Source organism: Lepidochelys kempii, chromosome 20, assembly GCF_965140265.1.
Source record: "Lepidochelys kempii isolate rLepKem1 chromosome 20, rLepKem1.hap2, whole genome shotgun sequence".
In the NCBI taxonomy this organism is placed as follows: Eukaryota; Metazoa; Chordata; order Testudines; family Cheloniidae; genus Lepidochelys; species Lepidochelys kempii.
The window spans coordinates 21,772,901-21,791,362 of NC_133275.1; the positions used below are offsets into that span (position 1 = coordinate 21,772,901).

General features: G+C 49.8%; 1 protein-coding gene across 1 annotated transcript; it reads left to right on the plus strand.

The window, feature by feature from the left end:
• The first annotated feature begins 3,105 nt into the window (after positions 1-3,105).
• On the plus strand, positions 3,106-16,879 carry LOC140901114 (CD209 antigen-like protein C). Its single transcript, XM_073319376.1, has 9 exons — positions 3,106-3,199; positions 3,789-3,899; positions 4,859-4,948; positions 11,191-11,241; positions 11,647-11,736; positions 12,915-13,028; positions 14,212-14,363; positions 15,933-16,042; positions 16,747-16,879. The coding sequence occupies exons 1-9, from the start codon at positions 3,106-3,108 to the stop codon at positions 16,877-16,879; spliced, it is 945 nt and encodes a 314-aa protein (XP_073175477.1).
• The last annotated feature ends 1,583 nt before the right edge of the window (positions 16,880-18,462 follow it).

The following is an 18,462-nucleotide window of genomic DNA, read 5'->3' on the forward strand; positions in this document are numbered from 1 at the left end:
CCTCACCACAAACATTTCACTTCCAGATGACAGAGTCGGTAGAACTGTGGTTCTGTAGGTCCACAGCTTCATAGCAAGCCTGATGTCATGATGGTCCCACAGAGAATCCTGAATGACCTGAAACACGGCTGCTGCTGCGATATGAGCTTGGGCACCCACATCTTTGAAGCATCTACCAGGGCTGTCCAGGGGGGTTCCAGAGAGGCTGGAGCTCGGCTGGTCTCAGTTGTGGCAGATGACAGAAAAAGAAGCAATGGTCTCAAGTTTCAGAGAGGGAGGTCTAGGCTGGATATTAGGAAACACTATTTCACTAGGAGGGTGGTGAAGCACTGGAATGGGTTCCCTAGGCAGGTGGTGGAATCTCCTTCCTGAGAGGTTTTGAAGGCCCAGCTTGAAGAAGCCCTGGCTTGGATGATTTAGTTGGGGATTGGTCCTGCTTTGAGCAGGGGGTTGGACTAGATGACCTCCTGAGGTCTCTTCCAACCCTAATATTCTATGATTCTATGATGTTTCCCAAATATTTAACAGTCCAGACAGGTGAACATTGAGTCGCTTGTAATTGGGAGCTGGAGGCTGTTAGATGCTAATGCCTGGGATTTCATTTTATCTGGGTTAATAGCCGGACCAATGCATGCAGCTTCTTGCCTGACCAGCTTGCCATTGGCTGCAGTGATTCACTGAACTGGGCCAACAGGACAATGTCATTGGCGTATTCAGGATCTCAAAGCAGAATGGTGTTCAGCTCAACACTACTGACAGCTGCCTCCTCAAAGGCATCCATCAGCCCAACAGTGCTGGTATAGACGTGTCCACCTAGGGGCTCCTTACACCTTCCTCTGAAGCAGTGATAGTGGTTCAAGTCAAAGAGGTCTAATACATATAATGTACCCTGGTCTTCATCAGCAGATCTCAAAATGCTTCGTAAAGGAGGTCAATGTTATTATACCCATTTTATTGATGGGGAGACCAATGCAGAGGGTTACTCTGCAACAGAGCCAGGATTGGAACCCAGATCTCCTGACCCCCAGTCCAACTCTGCTGCCACCAGACCCCACTTTCATGCTTCCAACATAACCTGCAGGGTGATTTTTTAAAACAATATACAATTGGCCTCAGAATTATTACTTGCCAAAAATCTCCTGACTAGGGCCTTACCAAATTCACGGTCTGTTCTGGTCAATTTCAAGGTCAGAGGATTTTTAAAAAGTGTAAATTTCAGATATTTCAGATATTTAAATCTCAGATTTCATGGCGTGGAAACCATGGGGGCCCCGACCCAAAAAGGGGACTGTGGGGGATTGCAAGGCTATTGTACGGGTGTCGTGATATTGCCACCTTTACCTCCGCACTGCTGCTGGAGGGGGCACTGCCTGCAGAGCTGGGTGGCCGGAGAGTGGCGGCTGCTGGCCGGGAACCCAACTTCAGAGTTTATTGCCGCCAGCAGCAGTGCAGAAGTGAGGGTGACATGCTATGGGTGGGGTCATAACTTTTTGCGCGGGGGAGGGGGGGGGACAGGGCCGGCCTTATGGGGGGGTGATCACCCAGGATGCTGTGGTCTGGGGGGTGCCATGGTCACCCCCCCCACACACACACACAAAGCCACCCCAAGGCCTCATTAAGCCCCTTTAACCCAAGCACTCGGCCTGGAGCCAGGGAGGGGCAGGGCTCAGGGTACCCCATCTGAGGACTCACTCCCACCTCCAGGAACCTCCCCTGGCTGGAGGAAGCTGGTGGTGGTCGTGGAGAAGTAAGGGTGGCAATCCTGCAACGCCTCTGCAATAGCCAGATGTCATGGTCCGTGACGTGTTTTTCATGGCCGTGAATATGGTAGGGTCCTACTCATGACCATCCTTGGGACCGTGTAATCGCTGACCTAGTGGATTTTTTGCTAATATGAGCGAGAGTATGTAGAGTTATCAGCGAAATGCTGAGCTGCTGTCTCCAAGGAGTCACTACGAGGCAACGGCCGCTCTTGGATTACAAGTGGAAGGAAGGGATTCTGGCTACTTCCCCCTGCATGGCTGGACTGCCTCCCCCACTCAAACTGCCCCTCGGCAGAGCACCTTGGCATTGGTTCCACCCATGGGACAGGCTCTGGCTTCTTTCAGCTGGACAAGCAGTGCTTAGAGATGTTTCAGAGTAACAGTCGTGTTAGTCTGTATTCGCAAAAAGTGCTTAGAGAGTGAACACTGCCCCTAACCTCTGAACTAGCGGGTGTGGACGAGCCCCTGGCAGGGTTACAGCTGGTGTAGTGAGCTCTACTGCCCTGCAGTCACTGACACATGTTCCCACAAACCCTGAGACGTCTACAGGAGATTATCTGATCCAGCAGACCCTGGGGTGTCCACGTTGGGGTCGAATGTCCTCTTAGTTCTTCAAGTGTTCATTTGCCCTTGTGGGATCAAGATGCCCATGCCACAAGCTTCCAGTTGGAAGAGTGAGTGTGACTCCTGTTAATGGTGAGAAACTGATATTGTTCTGGCCATGAAGCCTTCTGCTAACCCCACCTGCCATCCTGTCTAGTGTGTCCAGGAATAGTACAGGACCCCATCAGGTGAGGTGCTCGCAGAGGCTGCTCTAGGTACATGCAGTGTAGGCAGATGTCTACGGTGGCAGACTTCTGAGCAGCTGCCTACAGTGGCAAATTTAGCCTGGCTGCCCCCCAGTCATACAAGACCACAATGCCATGCACTGGAATTTGGCACTGCTGCCCTTTCCTTCACGACGTAGGAGTGACTGGCCAAATCTGCTACCCTTGGCCTCTGAGGAGGGGGATGGAACACTGAAGTTTTGCCTAGGGTGGCAGATTGTCTTGAGCAGCCTCTGGGAGAGAAGTGCTGATTTCAACATGCTCTGATAAAAGTCAATGGGAGTTGAGCAATCCCAGAGCCTGGGAGTCTAAGAACCAGAAACTGCAACCACAGGGACTCTATGAATCTGCACTGATCTGGAGAGGAAATGGTTGGGCCACGGTCCCTCACCAGGCAACTGTGAGAATGGGAAGTGTGACCAGAGGCGTCCGTTCCCCCCGGAAAGGCATGATGATGGCTCCTATCAATATAAACCGCACCAACCGCAAGAAGCCGAACAGAGACATCCGCAGCCATGCAACTGGACAGCTCCTATCACAAATGGGAGGAAGAGCAGGTGGAATTGACAGTGCAGGGAGCGAGCCGCTCACCTGAGAAAGGTGGCAAAGGTGAGCTGGCCTGAGGAAGGGTGTTCTTGTGATTAAGGAGCTGCCCTGGGAGTCAGGAGGCCTGGGTCCTATTCCTGGCTTTCCGAATTTGTGGTTGGCCGGTGCCCAAAATCAGGAGAGTTTCTCTCTCTCTCCCAATTAGTGTCTTGGTCAAGTCTGGATATTCCCATCTTCCACATAAACTCCTTTCTTACCATGGGGCAAACTCATCCCTGGGTCACTCCAGTGCCTTCAGAGTTGCTATTCCAGGGACGAAACTGGTCCTGGGAGCCTGACCATATCTTCCTGCTTGAGCCCGAGAGGATTCTCATGTTCCCTTTAAGGCAAGAGCTTCTCAATCTGGGGGTCACACTCACCCTGTCCTTCCCAGATTGCCAAAAGGGAGAGGGATTCCCAACATGGAAAATGGAACACAGGGGACTTAGAAGTCCTTCAAGGTATTTACCCTGTGGTAAATCCCTCCATGCCCTTTGTCCAGTCATCTTCTCTTTAAGGGAAGCATGTTCAGTGCCTGGAGTCTCTCCCCAAAGGGAACATTAGGAGGGGTTAATCCCACATTGAGAGATCTAACCAGTGTTGCTCCCCACAGCTCTTTGCCTCTCCAACTCCGCCCAAGGGAAGGCCATTGCGATCCTGTGTGTCCTGCTGGCAATTTGCATTACAGTATCTACAGCTCTCATTTGGGTGAAGCTTGGGAAATGTAAGTCTCCTGTTCGTTTCTACCTCAGCCTCAGATCTAACCTGCCAAGAATGAGGCTGCTCTGACGAGTTTTTGGTGGATTTTAGCAGTGGGGCACAAAATTGGGCTGAGAATGGAGGCTCAGCTGTGACCTTCATTGTGGAGCAGATACCATTGCTAGGTAACTTTCCCTCACCTCTGAGTTAAGGGGACCGGATTTTCAAAGGGGTGGGATTTGTCCTTAGCATAACTCCTGCTAGCTTTCCAGGGGACTTGAGCTCGCAAAGCTCCGAAAAATCTCATCCCAAATCAATAACTGGGCCATGTTTGTGTTGCTAGTTTGAAGGTTGTGAAATATTTATATCAAAATGTTCTTTTTGCAACAGCGTGAGGGAGATGAATGTCGGAGAGGGAATGTCTGGGGGTGAGAACAATGCAACAGGAGCATGGCACCGTGCGATGCCACAATTGCCTCTTCCACATTAACACAAGGAGAGCTTGGGCCCGACAAACACCTTCCTGTCCTTTTTAACTTTGCAACCAGCTAACCACACACGAGCCGAGGCAGGCTCCTTGTGGCAGCAGGCAGCTTTCTGCTCCGCACCGCAGTCAGACCCCTGCATTGCTCTCCGAAGGCTGAGCCTTTTCATTCTCAGCTTTGCTATGCCCCTTGGAGCTGTCCAACCAATCCCGTGCTTGCGTAGAGTGGGGCCACTGGCAGCTCCATGTAACATAGAGCAGCCCCAACACAGCTCTACATTGTACCCAGGACCGAGCTGGTGTCCAGAATAATCTATCCCTGTGTTGAGCACAGTGCGCCTGTTGTGGAAGATCACAGCTAGCATGAGGTAATGGACGCCAGAAGTCTTGGGTGGTAACTGGGGGGAAAGTGCTTTTTACAGAAACACAGATGTCCTCAAAGATATGGTTTTCCCCTGCTGATAAATTTTACTCTGCTATCAAAAGTCTCATGTCTACAGTGTTCCAGGGTCTTGCCGAAGCCCAGCTGGATCGAGATACAATCAGAAGAGATGCCAAGAGAAATCTGTCACATCACCAGGACTATCTAGGTGAGAGGATAAAGGAAATGCTTCTATTTCTTGTAAGACTTGGCGGATCATTTTTGGTCCATACACCTCAAGGGAGGGGAGAGTCGGGCCCACGGGGTCAGTTGCACTGCTGGTGGAAGTTGATATAGGTCCTTGGACTTAGATGAAGCTGAGCAGACATATATCAGTTGGGGATCTGACCACAGCTCAGACAGGACTGTAGATTATTGTGGGGAGAGGGACAACCACAGGAGGTGGAAGCAGCTCTTCGAAGCTGTTGGACATTGTCATGTTCCTAGGATCACTGATTGTCCAATGAAATTTTGTTCTGATGAGGTCACATTTCTACCAGTGTCTCATTGGCTGAGAGTGTTATCCTGCTGGGGAAGTCTTGGCGTAGATGGAATGGTCTCTCCCGGAGCAGGCATGTGCCTGGGGCTCCCATAAACAGCCACTGCTTGGGTGAGTGGGGAAAGAGACCTGTGTCCTCCAGGACAGACCCCAGCTCAAATGAAGTAAGGAAGTAGTAAACTGGACAGGGGGAGAAGTGTGGTGGTGGTTCTCCAATCATCCAGCGGATGGTCCCTGCCAACCCACCTAGGGCTGGGACCATTGTACAGGGGCAAGGCCAATGGGAACCACCAGGCTTGGTGTGCCTGGTGCCCCTGGATTGCCTCAATGTAGTCCTGGGTCTGACCTGTTCTTTCCAACACAGTCCCCCTGCACGGGTCATTGACTGGATCTCTCTGAATAAACGCTGTTGTTAATTTCCTAATTTTCCTCTGGGACTCTAAACATTGTAACAAACCTGCACCCACCTGGGCAGCAGGGGTGTCACTGTGCAGCACGTCATGGGCACTGAGAACATCACAGTAACAGAGGGTTAGTACTCAGACCCTGCTGCTCCCAAAGGGGGTCTGAGCCCCAGCTGAGTAGACGTTGGCTGTTGTTGTGGCTCAGGCATGGGCTGGAACTCAGGAGATCTGGCTTCAGTTCTCAGGTTTGATGCTGACTTGCTGTGTGACCTTGAAACAGTCACTTCATTTCTCCGTGCCTCAGTTTCACTATCTGTGAAATGGGTAACATTTCCTGTCTAATTGTATTATATGCTCTCCAGCTCAGGGTAAGGGAGTGTCTCTCATTTTGTCACTGTGCAGTACCCAGAGCAACGGGGTCTCTGTGTCAGTTGGGCTCTGTACAGCACCTGGAACAAGGGGGCCTCAATCACAGCTGGGGCTTTTAGGCAATAATAATGAAATAATAATAAGTGAAACCTATTTACAACCTTACCAATTGCTGCCTGTAATGGGGGGACACTCGTCTCTTGAGTGTCTCCAGTTGCTGCATCTGGTACTGAAGGACTTTCTCCTGCTCCTGGCGCCCCCTGTAGGTTGTCACCTTCAGTGGCTCAGCCCTCTGGCCAAGTCACACAGTCAAAAATGGATGAGCACCTTCTGAAGCAGCAAAGAATTCAACAAAGTGTCACCCTCACTAAAGGCTTCCGTCCCATCTCTGGGCCCTTTGAATTCCATTCTTCTGAACAAGCCTTGTCCCCTTCCTGGGGCTTAGTCCACTTTGCTAGTGCTGGTGGGAACACCAGGCCTGCCCACTACTCTAGGTCCCAACCCAGGGACCCTATAAACAGCCACTACGTATGGCCTCCTTTAATTGGTTGCTGGTATATTCCCTGGGCCTCTTCCCACCTGGTCTTTTCACCTCTGTCTGTTAACTTAGGGCTAGAGCGCTCAGCTCCTAGGTTTGGCAAATGCAGCCTGTTGAGCTCCTTTGGCTAGAACACAGTCCTGTTCCTCACCACTCTGGCCCCAGCTAGGGACTGACCTGCAGTCAGCCCCTGCAGCTCTTTTTATCTGAGCCTGCTGGGCTCTGACTGGCTGCTTCTGTGCTGCCTTTCCAGGCAGTCCTGCAGACACACCTTCGTTGCTCCTTCCTGGGACCAGGGTGTAGTTGGACCTTAGGGCCTCCAGCAGGGGGCCATAAAGTGCCAGGTACACCCTGTCACATTGCCACTGAGGCATAATTTTCACACTGCTCTGGATGAATAGCCATGATCCGGTCCTCCCCATGGGGCAGGCATGTGGGTGGGGCAGCGTGAGGGGCTCAGTTGTTGGTGTTTAAAATTGAAACGAACCATGCTTTCATCTTCCTTTTAGAGTTGGAGATGACCAAACAATTCAGTGCATTTACCAAACAACTGGCTAACGGTATGTTCTGCTGGTGTTTCTCAAGAGATCACGGCATAACCGATGAGTATCTCCAACGCCGACGTTCAAAATCATGAGTCAGGCCCATGAGATTGGCTTAAAAATCATGAGCTTTTTAAAAATATGATAAATCTTGGGCTCGTGTTATTCATCTCCTTGTTTCTGAGAAGTTAGGGTCTTGGTCAGCTCTCATTTTTAAGGTTTTCTGTGCAAACACGAGGGCCATAGACTTACCTTTTCTAAATGAAAGCTGAGATTCTTCCCTAGTGATATGTATCTAGGAGCTGCGGCTTGAAGAAGCTGATCAAATATTGTGAGACTTGTGAAATAATCATGGGAGTTGGCAACAGTGCATGGCCCAGTGCACTGATGTGGGCATAGGTACCAACTCCATGGGTGCTCCAGGGCTGGAGTCTCTGGTCTCAAATTTTTCTTGTTTACCAGGCATGATCTAAACCACAGTCTTTGAATTCTATCAAAAGGCCTTTTTGTCTGGACTAATTCAGTCTTTCTGTTTCCCTTTTGCACCGTTCCCCATCAAAATTTGCTGTCACTGTGACATTTGAGGAATGTTCACTCGCTTTTCACAGTTGAGCTCACAAGGAGGGTAAATTTGTAGACCCAGTTATCGCAATGGGTCTTGAGTGGTGTCTGGGAGGAAAGTGCACATTACAGCAGCACTGATGTCCCCAAAGATATGAGTTTTCCCCTGCTCATAAACTTTACTCTGCTATCAAGAGGTCTCGTGTCTACAGTGTTCCAGGGTCTTGCTGAAGCCCAGCTGGATCGAGATATGGCCAGAAGAGATTCCAAGAGAAATCTGTCAGCTCTCCAGGACTATGTGGGTGAGAGGATAAAGGAAACATTTCTCTCCCTTTGATCTGGCACATCTTTTGTGGTTCTTATGCCTTAAGGGAGAGGAGAGTCAGTCCCACGGGGTCAGACTCTTGGCGGGTGGAAATCACTTCAGTGGAGCTTAACCAATGTACATTAGCTGTGGATGTGACCCACAGCTCATATAGGACCATAGGTCGTTGTGGGGAGTGGGACAATCACAGGAGGTATAAGCAGCTCTTTGGGGCTGGTCTACTTTAAAAGTTAACAATCTGCATAACTACGTCTCTAAGGGGTGTGATTTTTTACACCGCTGACAGATGTAGCTATGCTGACCTAACCCGTGCAGTAGACAGTGCAAGGTTGATGGAAGAATTCTTCCATCAACCTAGCTACTGGCTCTGGGAAAATGGATTAACATAGTCACAGGAGAACCCCTCCTGTCGTAGTGAGTGTCTACACTGAAGCACAGCTGCTGTAGCATTTTAGGTGTAGACATACTCTTGGAAGTTGTTGCACAACAACTACCCTGATCTTAGGATCACTGAATCTCCAATGAGATTTTGTTCTGGTGAGGTCATGCCTCTACTTTGAGTCTGAGAGTGTTACCCCTGGGGAAGCCATAGGCATGAGTGGAATTGGTCTGTACCAGGGGTAGGAACATCCCTGGGGCCCCATACAGACAATTACTGCTTGGGTGAGTGGGAATTGAGACCCGTCTCCTCCAGGACACTCCCCAGACCATCTGAAGAAAGGAAGCAGAAATATGGGCAGGTGGAGGCCTCAGCCTGCCCAGAAGAGTAGAATATCAGGGTTGGAAGGGACCTCAGGAGGTCATCTAGTCCAACCCCCTGCTCAAAGCAGGACCGATCCCTGACTAAATCATCCCAGCCAGGGCTTTGACAAACCTGACCTTAAAAACTTCTAGGGAAGGAGATTCCACCACCTCCCTAGGCAACGCATTCCAGTGTTTCACTAGCACCCTCCTAGTGAAAAGGTTTTTCCTAATATCCAACCTAAACCTCCCCCACTGCAACTTGAGACCATTACTCCTCGTTCTGTCATCTGCTACCACTGAGAACAGTCTAGAGCCATCCTCTTTGGAACCCCCTTTCAGGTAGTTGAAAGCAGCTATCAAATCCCCCCTCATCCTTCTCTTCTGAAGACTAAACATCCCCAGTTCCCTCAGCCTCTCCTCATAAGTCATGTGTTCCAGTCCCCTAATCATTTTTGTTGCCCTCCGCTGGACTCTTTCCAATTTTTCCACATCCTTCTTGTAGTGTGGGGCCCAAAACTGGACACAGTACTCCAGATGAGGCCTCACCAATGTCGAATAGAGGGGAACGATCACGTCCCTCGATCTGCTGGCAATGCCCCTAATTATACATCCCAAAATGCCATTGGCCTTCTTGGCAACAATGGAATATTGTTGACTCGTATCCAGCTTCTCGTCCACTGTAACCCCTAGGTCCTTTTCTGCAGAACTGCTGCCTAGCCATTTGGTCCCTAGTCTGTAGCGGTGCATGGGATTCTTCCGTCCTAAGTGCAGGACTCTGCACTTGTCCTTATTGAACCTCATCAGATTTCTTTTGGCCCAATCCTCCAATTTGTCTAGGTCCCTCTGTATCCTATCCCTACCCTCCAGCGTATCTACCACTCCTCCCAGTTTAGTGTCATCTGCAAACTTGCTGAAGGTGCAATCCACACCATCCTGCAGATCATTTATGAAGATATTGAATAAAACCAATAATAAGATATTGAATAAAACCAACCCCTGGGGCACTCCACTTGATACCGGATGCCAACTAGACATGGAGCCATTGATCACTACCCGTTGAGCCCGACAATCTAGCCAGCTTTCTATCCACCTTAGAGTCCATTCATCCAGCCCATACTTCTTTGACTTGCTGGCAAGAATACTGTGGGAGACCGTGTCAAAAGCTTTGCTAAAGTGAAGGAACAACACGTCCACTGCTTTCCCTTCATCCACAGAGCCAGTTATCTCGTCATAGAAGGCAATTAGATTAGTCAGGCATGACTTGCCCTTGGTGAATCCATGCTGACTGTTCCTGATCACTTTCCTCTCTTCTAAGTGCTTCAGAATTGATTCCTTGAGGACCTGCTCCATGATTTTTCCAGGGACTGAGGTGAGGCTGACTGGCCTGTAGTTCCCAGGATCCTCCTTCTTCCCTTTTTTAAAGATGGGCACTACATTAGCCTTTTTCCAGTCATCTGGGACCTCCCCCGATCGCCATGAGTTTTCAAAGATAATGGCCAATGGCTCTGCAATCACATCCGCCAACTCCTTTAGCACCCTTGGATGCAACGCAGAGTGTGCTAGTGTGTCCTCAAAAACCCAGCAAATAGCCCTGCAAACCCACCTACGATTAGGATCATTGCACAGGGGCAGGGCCAATGGGAACCCTCATGCTGGGGTGTGCCTGATGCCCCTGAATTGCCTTAATGCAGTCCTGAGTCTGATCTGTTTTCTCCACCACAGTTCCCCTGTGTGGGTCATTGACTGGATCTCTCTTAATAAACACTGGTCTTAATTTGCTAATTTTCCCCGGGACTCTAAATGCTGTAATGAGCCTGCATCCACCTGGACTGCAGGGATGTCACTGTGCAGCACGTCATGAGCACTGAGAACATCACAGTAACAGTGGGTTAGTACTCAGACCCTGCTGCCCCAAAGGGGGTCTGAGCTCCAGCTGAGTAGAGGTTGGCTGCTGTTCTGGCTCAGGCATGGGCTGGAATTCACAAGATCTGGCTTCAGTTCCCAGTTTTGCTGCTGACGCCCTGTGTGACCTTGAAACAGTCACTTCATTTCTCTGTGCCTCAGTTTCACTCTCTGTGAAATGGATAACATTTCTTATCTATTTGCAACTGTCTCTCGCTCTGTGTCTATGCAGTGCCCAGAGCAATGGTACCCAATATCAGTTCATGTTTGTGCAGCACCTGGCACAAAGGGGCCCTAATCTCAGTTGGGGCCTCTAGGCAGCACTGTAATATAAATCATTAATAGCTGTAAGTGAAACCCATTTACATCCTTGCCAACGACTGCCCTTGCTGCATAAATTTCACACACTCCTGGATGAATGGTCCTTATCCCGCGTTCCTCAGGGGTGGAGCGTGTGGGTGGGGCAGCATGAGGTCCTGTGTTGTTATTTAAAAAGGAAACTCCCCATTCTCTCATCTTCCTTTTAGAGTTGAAGATGTCCAAAGAATTCAGCGTGTTTAACAGTCGACTTCTTAATGGTATGTTCTGCGGATGCCTCTCGCGAGGTTGGGCATAAACAGCTCCCTTGTGCTGCCAACCCCAGCATTCAAAAATCTTGAGTCAAGCCCATGAGACTGGCTTAAAACTCACGAGATTTTAAAAAATACAATAAAAGTTGGGCTTGATTTATTGTGTTCTGGTTTCTGAGCCTCTTGGGTCACGTTATTAAGCTGTTCTCCGCTACCGTGAGGGGTAGAAATTAATTTTTTTAAATGAAAGCTGAGACTCTCTCCTAACTGCATAAATCGAGGACTGGGGGCTTGAAGAAACATATCAAATGTCAGAAGACGTGCAATAAAATCGTGGGGGCTCCACATGGGTGGAGTCTCTTCCTTCGATGCACCAATGTACGAAAGTTCTTTTCTGCCCCTTGTTGTTTGCAGTGTCCAAGGAGCTGGCTGGGGTCAGGCTGGCAATAGAGGAGGTCCAAGCTGATTATGCGAAAGACCCATTACATCTCCAGGACGCCATAGGTGAGAAACATCCTTTTCCTTCCAACGCCTGATCACTGCTACTTCCTTGTAGAAGGACTCCTGCGTCTGCTCTTCCCGTGTGGAGGGCAAGCTGAAATGGAAGGAGAGAAGGAGGATCAGAAAGGGGAAGTGTGAGGATGGAGCAGGGAGCCCTACATGGATAATCCCATTTTAGTTTGGGATCAGCTGCATCCTGTTCCCTTGGGCCTTCCCGGGTTTTATCCTGAGCCCAGTTCATGCTGCAGCAGAAGTTTGGATCTCAGACCCTGATCCAGCAAAGGCACTATGCACGTGTAACCCACGGGTGAGCCCGCGTGACAGGTCCCGCTCTGGGCTGATTTGGGGAGATGGATGGGTAGCTTTATCTCTGGAGGGCCCCAGCTCAATCCCCAAATTGTTACCCATGATAGCAGCTGTCAAACAACTCTACACTCCTGATTACTGTGAGGGATGATACGTGCTCAGAGCAATGGTTTTCGACCTGTGGTCCACCGACGCGTGGGGGTCCACAGACTATATCTAAGATTTCCAAAGGGGTCCTCACCACCGTTCTAAGGCTCAGGGGTCCGCAAATGAAAAAAGGTTGAAAATCACTGGCTTTATGTTTAAGTGCTTTGCTGCATTGTGGTCTCAGTACCCTGTAGATATGTAGGAGTGCAGGGCTGGCAGGGACTCGGAGGGGGTGGGGGGGCCTCTGGTTCACTCAGTGCTGCTGAGAGCTCAAAGCTCCTATGGCCTGCAGGAGAAATTCGGGAATGCTCAGCCCTTCTGGTATCAGGCCCATCCCGTGCAAACATGAGCCGGATTCTGATCTTGGTAAGGTGGGGTCACTGCCGTGACTATAGATTTAGACCTCCATAGAAGAGCCCCGTGATTCTGAGGGGGAGTGTGGGCTACCTGATTGCCAGCTAAATATTCCCTCACTGAATCCAACAGTCGGCTTGAAGGAAAATCAATGAGCCTAGGATAGCAAAGGTACTTAGCTAATACAATGGTGGCCTCTAGTGTCGGAGTGTAGCTAGGTCGAAGGCTGTGAATGGGGACAGATAATGTGTTTGCGGATGGATGGACACATAGATAGAAATTTCCAGCTGCTGTGCAGGAAGATCTGAGCCAGCCCAGAAATATGAACCTGTTGATTCCGGTGGCATTTTTCTACCCCCTGCCTGTTCCGACAGAGATAAGGAACCTAACGCACAGTTTGTCGAAGGAGCTGGCTGAGGCAAGAAGGGACCATGACAGACTCCAGGAGGTCTTGAGCAGGGTGCAGGAGGAGTTACAGAACATCACGGGTAAGGGGGCACCAGACAGGGCTTGAAACCAGTGACAGCGTTAACCGCAAATGCCCAGAGTCAGTGAAAGTCAACAGGGAACAGCGGATTCGACTTTCATGTTCCCAAAAGGCCTATGACCTGCGCAGCTCCCTATTCACTGAAACCGACCACATCTCCCCAGCTGGGAGTCCCCAGAGGCTGTAGAGGCAGCACAGATGTCTCCCATGCCACCCTCCTGCCTGGCCCTGATTCTCTCATTGGTTCTACGCCTTGGGCACCAGAGTTGGTGTAGAACCGGCCAGAGACTCAGGGAGCCATAACCCATTCCCTGATACCAGCCCTCCACCCAGTGGAAACAGACACAGCTGATAATCTTGCCCCTAGTTGGCTAAATACATAATGGAGCCTAACATGGGATGGATACAATACTGTATGGCAGAAGCCACCAGATGGTGCTGTTGTACATCAGCTTGCAAGTTCTCTTTCCAAACATGTCAGCAGTATTCAGTCTTTGAAGACATGCTATGTTGTTGTGTGCAGGCTGTGATATTTTGTGGGGGGAGCTGTTGCAACTAGCAAGGGAGTTTGCTCCCTGCCTGCCACTCTCTAACTAGGGTCAATTCTTGGGGCAGAGTTGTATCTAGGAAACTGGACATCAGTGTCTGGGCAGAGATCACAGATTAGCCTTCATTTTGTTTATGGGCACCTCTTTCCCAGGACTTGTGCACAGAGCAAAAATCAACAAGTTATACGAGGAAAATATTAACTCACTGATTCATTTTTCATTGGGAAACCAACCTACCACGCCCTGCCACCTGCTACCACATGTCAGAGCGGTGACAATGCCTGTAACTTTTAAAACCACCCCACAGAGGATGAATGTCGAAGTATGAATATTTGCAACAAACTATATGGCAAGCTTTTCAAGAGCGGGCGGGGAAATTTCATGGTGAAATTCACGAATAAGTCTAAGTACTGAATAAATTCAAGAATCACTTTAACTGCTTGTAAGCAGCTGGTGGAAGGAAAAAGAATCCAATTTCAGGGAATACGCAAATTCAGTGCAAATTATTTTCTGGAACCCAGTGAGAATGTCAGAAGTAAATAAAAAGTATGGGGACACGGCTGAGTTTTTACACTGCTGTTGGACTGCATTTTGACTCTCTAATGCAGGCTTGTCCCATCATTTGACTTCTCGCAGAATTCATCTGCACAACATGTCCACCTGGCTGGCAGCATTTTGAGAAAAATTGCTACTTCTTTTCAACATTGGCTAAATCCTGGTTGGATGCTAAGCAGTTCTGTACCAATGAAGGGTCTCATCTGGTTATTGTTAACACCAAACAGGAACAGGTAAGCCATCCACTCAGATTCCTATTTTGGATCATGCAGAATGGAGGGAATTAAGCACAAGGAGACAGACTCTGTGCTGTTACCCCAGGGTGAATCTGGAGTTACTCTTGCTTGACCCCAGCATAACTGAGATCAGAGTCTGGTCCAAGTTCTCCAGGAATTTAGAAGAATTCCTCTTTAGGAATCTTTGGATGTAGCTTGCTGTTCAAGAGGGATTGGGGGAACCTGGATACTTAGAGTCATTTGAAAAATGTCGAGTGAGCTTTGTGAACAGAAATCTCAGTGTCAGATGTGGATGAATCAAAATTCATGTGTGTGGGGTGGGGGGCAGTTCTAATCCCCTGTGAATCCAAATCACAGAGTCCCATGGGGACCTAAAAATAACATTTGATCACTACCGACCTGCGCAGAATTTCAGCTGCTGACCCAGAGGTAAAATGCTTTTCACAGCTGCTCACTACCACACTAGGGAAGGCCTTTTGATATCCGGGGGAAGACCCCACTCCAGATTCCTCATCAGGACTTTGCAGAAGGAATCCTGCCCTGAGGGAGAATCCACCTTAAGGTTTACATTGAGACGGGTGCCTGCTGGGAACAGGACCTTGAGAGACTAGTTGGTGCTGGGAGGATGCACATGTAGTGCAGAGGTGGTCAAGGTGCTGGTGTGAATCTGGAGTCACCAGAACCAAAATCTGACTCCCGAGCAGTACAGCTCATAGTGTGTGTATTTCGCTGTCTCATCTTCAGGCATGGACTTAAGGCTCCCCCAGTAACCAGGGTGCAGAATGGGACTTAACAGGGACGGTAAGATGATTCCTTGGTACCCCTGCACGGAGGAGACCTAAGACCATGGAATTCACAGGCCCCAAAGGCAGACCCTCAGCAGCTGTAGAAGGATTGAAAATGACCTGCAGTTGTCAGGGTACAGCAGTGTAATATTCAGCCTTATTATCACTGATCTGTATTGTGGTAGCACCTAGAAGGACCAATCAGAGCCCTGTTGTGCTAGGTGCTGTACGCACGTCACAAAAAGACAGCCCTGCCCCAAACAGGCCACTGTTCACCTCCCATTCTGCAGGGGAGATTTGCAGGGCAAAGGGCAGGGATGAGGCATTTGAAGTACAGCGGGTCAGAAAATGAGCTTTTTTTTCCCTGTGGAAAATTTCATTTTGGGGGGGCAAATATTTATATACCGCAAATTTTCGACGGAAAACGGAAACATTTCACTTTGGACATGCTGCTGCAGTGCCTCATGGGAGCTGTAGTTTCGATGACGCAGACCCCCATTCTTTAGCGGTCAGGCTACCCAGCCCGTCTACAACTCCCATGATGCACAATGGTCACTCCTCTTGGAGAGGGGAAGCGATGCATCCATGGGAAATGCCTGGTGCATCCTGAGAAATCCAGGGTGGCCAGCCCTAATGTAAAGAGTTGGAAAAACGGAGAGGGGTGAGAATCTACAGCTACAGACTCTGCTGGCCACAAACACAGGCCCCATGGAACCCCCTCCCCTCCCCTCTCACCTTCTGCTTGGAATCATGATTGTCTTCTTCCCGTTTTCCCACATAGATATTTTTGTCAAACCACATCATTGAGCCCGAAGTGTACTGGCTGGGCCTCAGCGACTCAGCGAAGGAAGGGGAGTGGCGCTGGCTGGATGGCAGCCTCTTGTCTATCAGGCAAGTCCCTCTTTGTTCAGCCTCTTTGGAGCGAGAACTGTTTCTGCGTTATCTCCTCTCTCCCTAAAGAGCCAGACGGAGCACTGATACCAATGCAATTGATATTCGGGGGGTCTCTGGTCCCCTTTAGTGGCTCAACCAGGGAAAGAAGGTTATGAGTCTGCTTTCTGTTTCTGCGGAGCAGAAAGCTGCTTTACCATGGGGCATTCCGAATGTCATGCTAAGGAAAGGTGCTGGGGAGAACAGCAACATGGCCCAGTGGACAGGGCAGTGGACACGTAGGCAGCGTTTCTGGGTTCTAGTCCCAGCCCCAGCAATGTGTTCTGCTGGCATACTGTGAGGCACATCGCTTCCTGCTCTTTGCCTCAGTTTCCTCACCCGTAAAATGCACCGGACACTGATGTCCTCCAAGCTGAGAACAGCTATGGCTTGAGGAGTGGCTGGGACAGCTTCCCACTATTCAGTGGCTAGCACCAACCTGCCATGGCTCTGACCTCCAGGCACCACCTCAAGGAGTGAGTAGGCAGATCAGTCCATGCCCACCTTGACTCTCTGTGCTAAAACTATCAGACCAGTCAGTGCCCACTGGCGTCGGTGACAGGGAGACCTGTCCCCTAGGAACTGGCTCATTTCACACCACCCACATGGAAGAGGTTTTCAAATCAGAGACCTCTAATTCCATGGGGCTTCTGTTTCCTTCTCAGGTTCTGGGGGGCCGGGGAACCCAACAATGTTGGGCAGTATGGGGAGGACTGTGGCAGCATACGCTTCGATGGGAAGTGGAACGATGCCAGATGCTCCACGACTGAGAGCTGGATCTGTGAACGGCAGTGCTAGCTGAGTCCCTGAATCCACAGCAGGGAGGGGAGGTGTCACACAGCCTGCCCCATGTGGGACTGCTCCGGACCTATTCTCTCTAAATCAGTGATTCTCAGACTTCCACTCGTGAGCTGCAAGAGGGTCTTTCATGGGTCTCCTACAGCTCTTTGCAGCACATGCTATTAAAACACTGTGATTTAATTATTAATCGATCTGTGTTATTAACCAATCTGGATTCTTTTACTATGTTATTAACTCATTCAGTTATCAACTTGCACTAAGCTACTAACTTATTTGCTGTGAGAATAATATATGGAGAGATGTAAAACTAAATATTTCCCATCGTACTGTTTAAATATGAATAGTAATATAGTAAATGAAACAATGAATCCACCCTCCTGTGGCTCCTTTGCATAATGGCGATGGCTAATTTGGCTCCTGAGCCGCTGAGGTCTGAATATCACTGCTCAAAATGCTGGGCAGGTATTACAGTGAGTGGAGCTATGGGACAGGATCGTGGCAAGCAGAGGTGGAGAAGCTGACTGGCATTGGACCATCTGATCCATTTCCCTCCCACACTGGGGCCCGGGACCGGCTTGTTCCCCTCACGGCTCTAGCATGACATGTGGCTCCTGCCCTTCCCACAAGAGGAAGCAATTCTCCAGCCTGGTAGATCTCATGGCCAGGCTGTTCTCCCTGACACCGGGCCAGAGTCTGATCTCGGGTGCACTGCTGGAAATGCACAGGTTGTACCGGCTTCAAGGGAGTCCCCCTGAACGGACATCGATGTGAGTGAGATCGGAATCGGGGCCGTTCACCCTCAAACGTCCTTTTCTTAAATTCATCTCATTGCTCCTGACTCTGCCCCCGGGCGTCTCCACTGAGAGGAAGGATGATCTGATGTGTAAGGCACAGGACTGGGACCTGGGTTCAGTTCCAGCTCTGCCACTGACTCCTTCACCTGTCTGGGGGCTTCAGTTTCCTTCTCTTTAAAATGGAGATAACAACCCTTCCTGTGTCTGTCTTGTCCATTGAGCCTGTGAGCTCTGTGGGGCAGGGAGTGTCTCATTGTGTGTCAGGGGCACAATGGGGCTGTGAGCTCAGCTGCGGCCTCTAGCTGCTCCTAGAAGTGCTCCCAGATCACCTATCTGCATCTTTAGGGGGCTGTTCTGCCATTAGACGCACACACTCGGTTCCCATTGAAGGCAGTGGAGTTGCTTGTGTGTCTCCGAGGGCAGAGTTTGGTTCTTTGTTTTACACCCTTGAGATGTTTGTAGCTGGCATCTGGGGCTGAGGTCCCTGCTCTGTTGGCACAGCACGGCTGACTGCGGGATAAACATATTAATTAAACAACTGCTTGTTGGAGAGGTGATTTTCTAACTGGTGCCGGGACGCAGCCCAATCTGCTGTAAATCGGATTCAGCATCACTGCTTTAGAGTCCACAGGGCCAAATCCATAGCTGGTGTAAAATAACTGGCATTAAGAGGCCGCATCTCCAGCTGATGTAAATCAGCATTGCTCCTTGGAGTCAGTCAGCCATATCTCCAGCTGGTGCGTATTTACATAGTTCCATTGACTTCAAATAGCACTATGCCGATTT

Coding starts and splice junctions, on each gene's coding strand:
- LOC140901114 (XM_073319376.1), top strand. CDS start 3,106: ATGCAACTGGACAGCTCCTATCACAAATGGGAGGAAGAGCAGGTGGAA. Junction 11,242..11,646: donor TAACAGTCGACTTCTTAATG/GTATGTTCTGCG, acceptor TGTTGTTTGCAG/TGTCCAAGGAGCTGGCTGGG. Junction 13,029..14,211: donor GGAGTTACAGAACATCACGG/GTAAGGGGGCAC, acceptor GACTTCTCGCAG/AATTCATCTGCACAACATGT.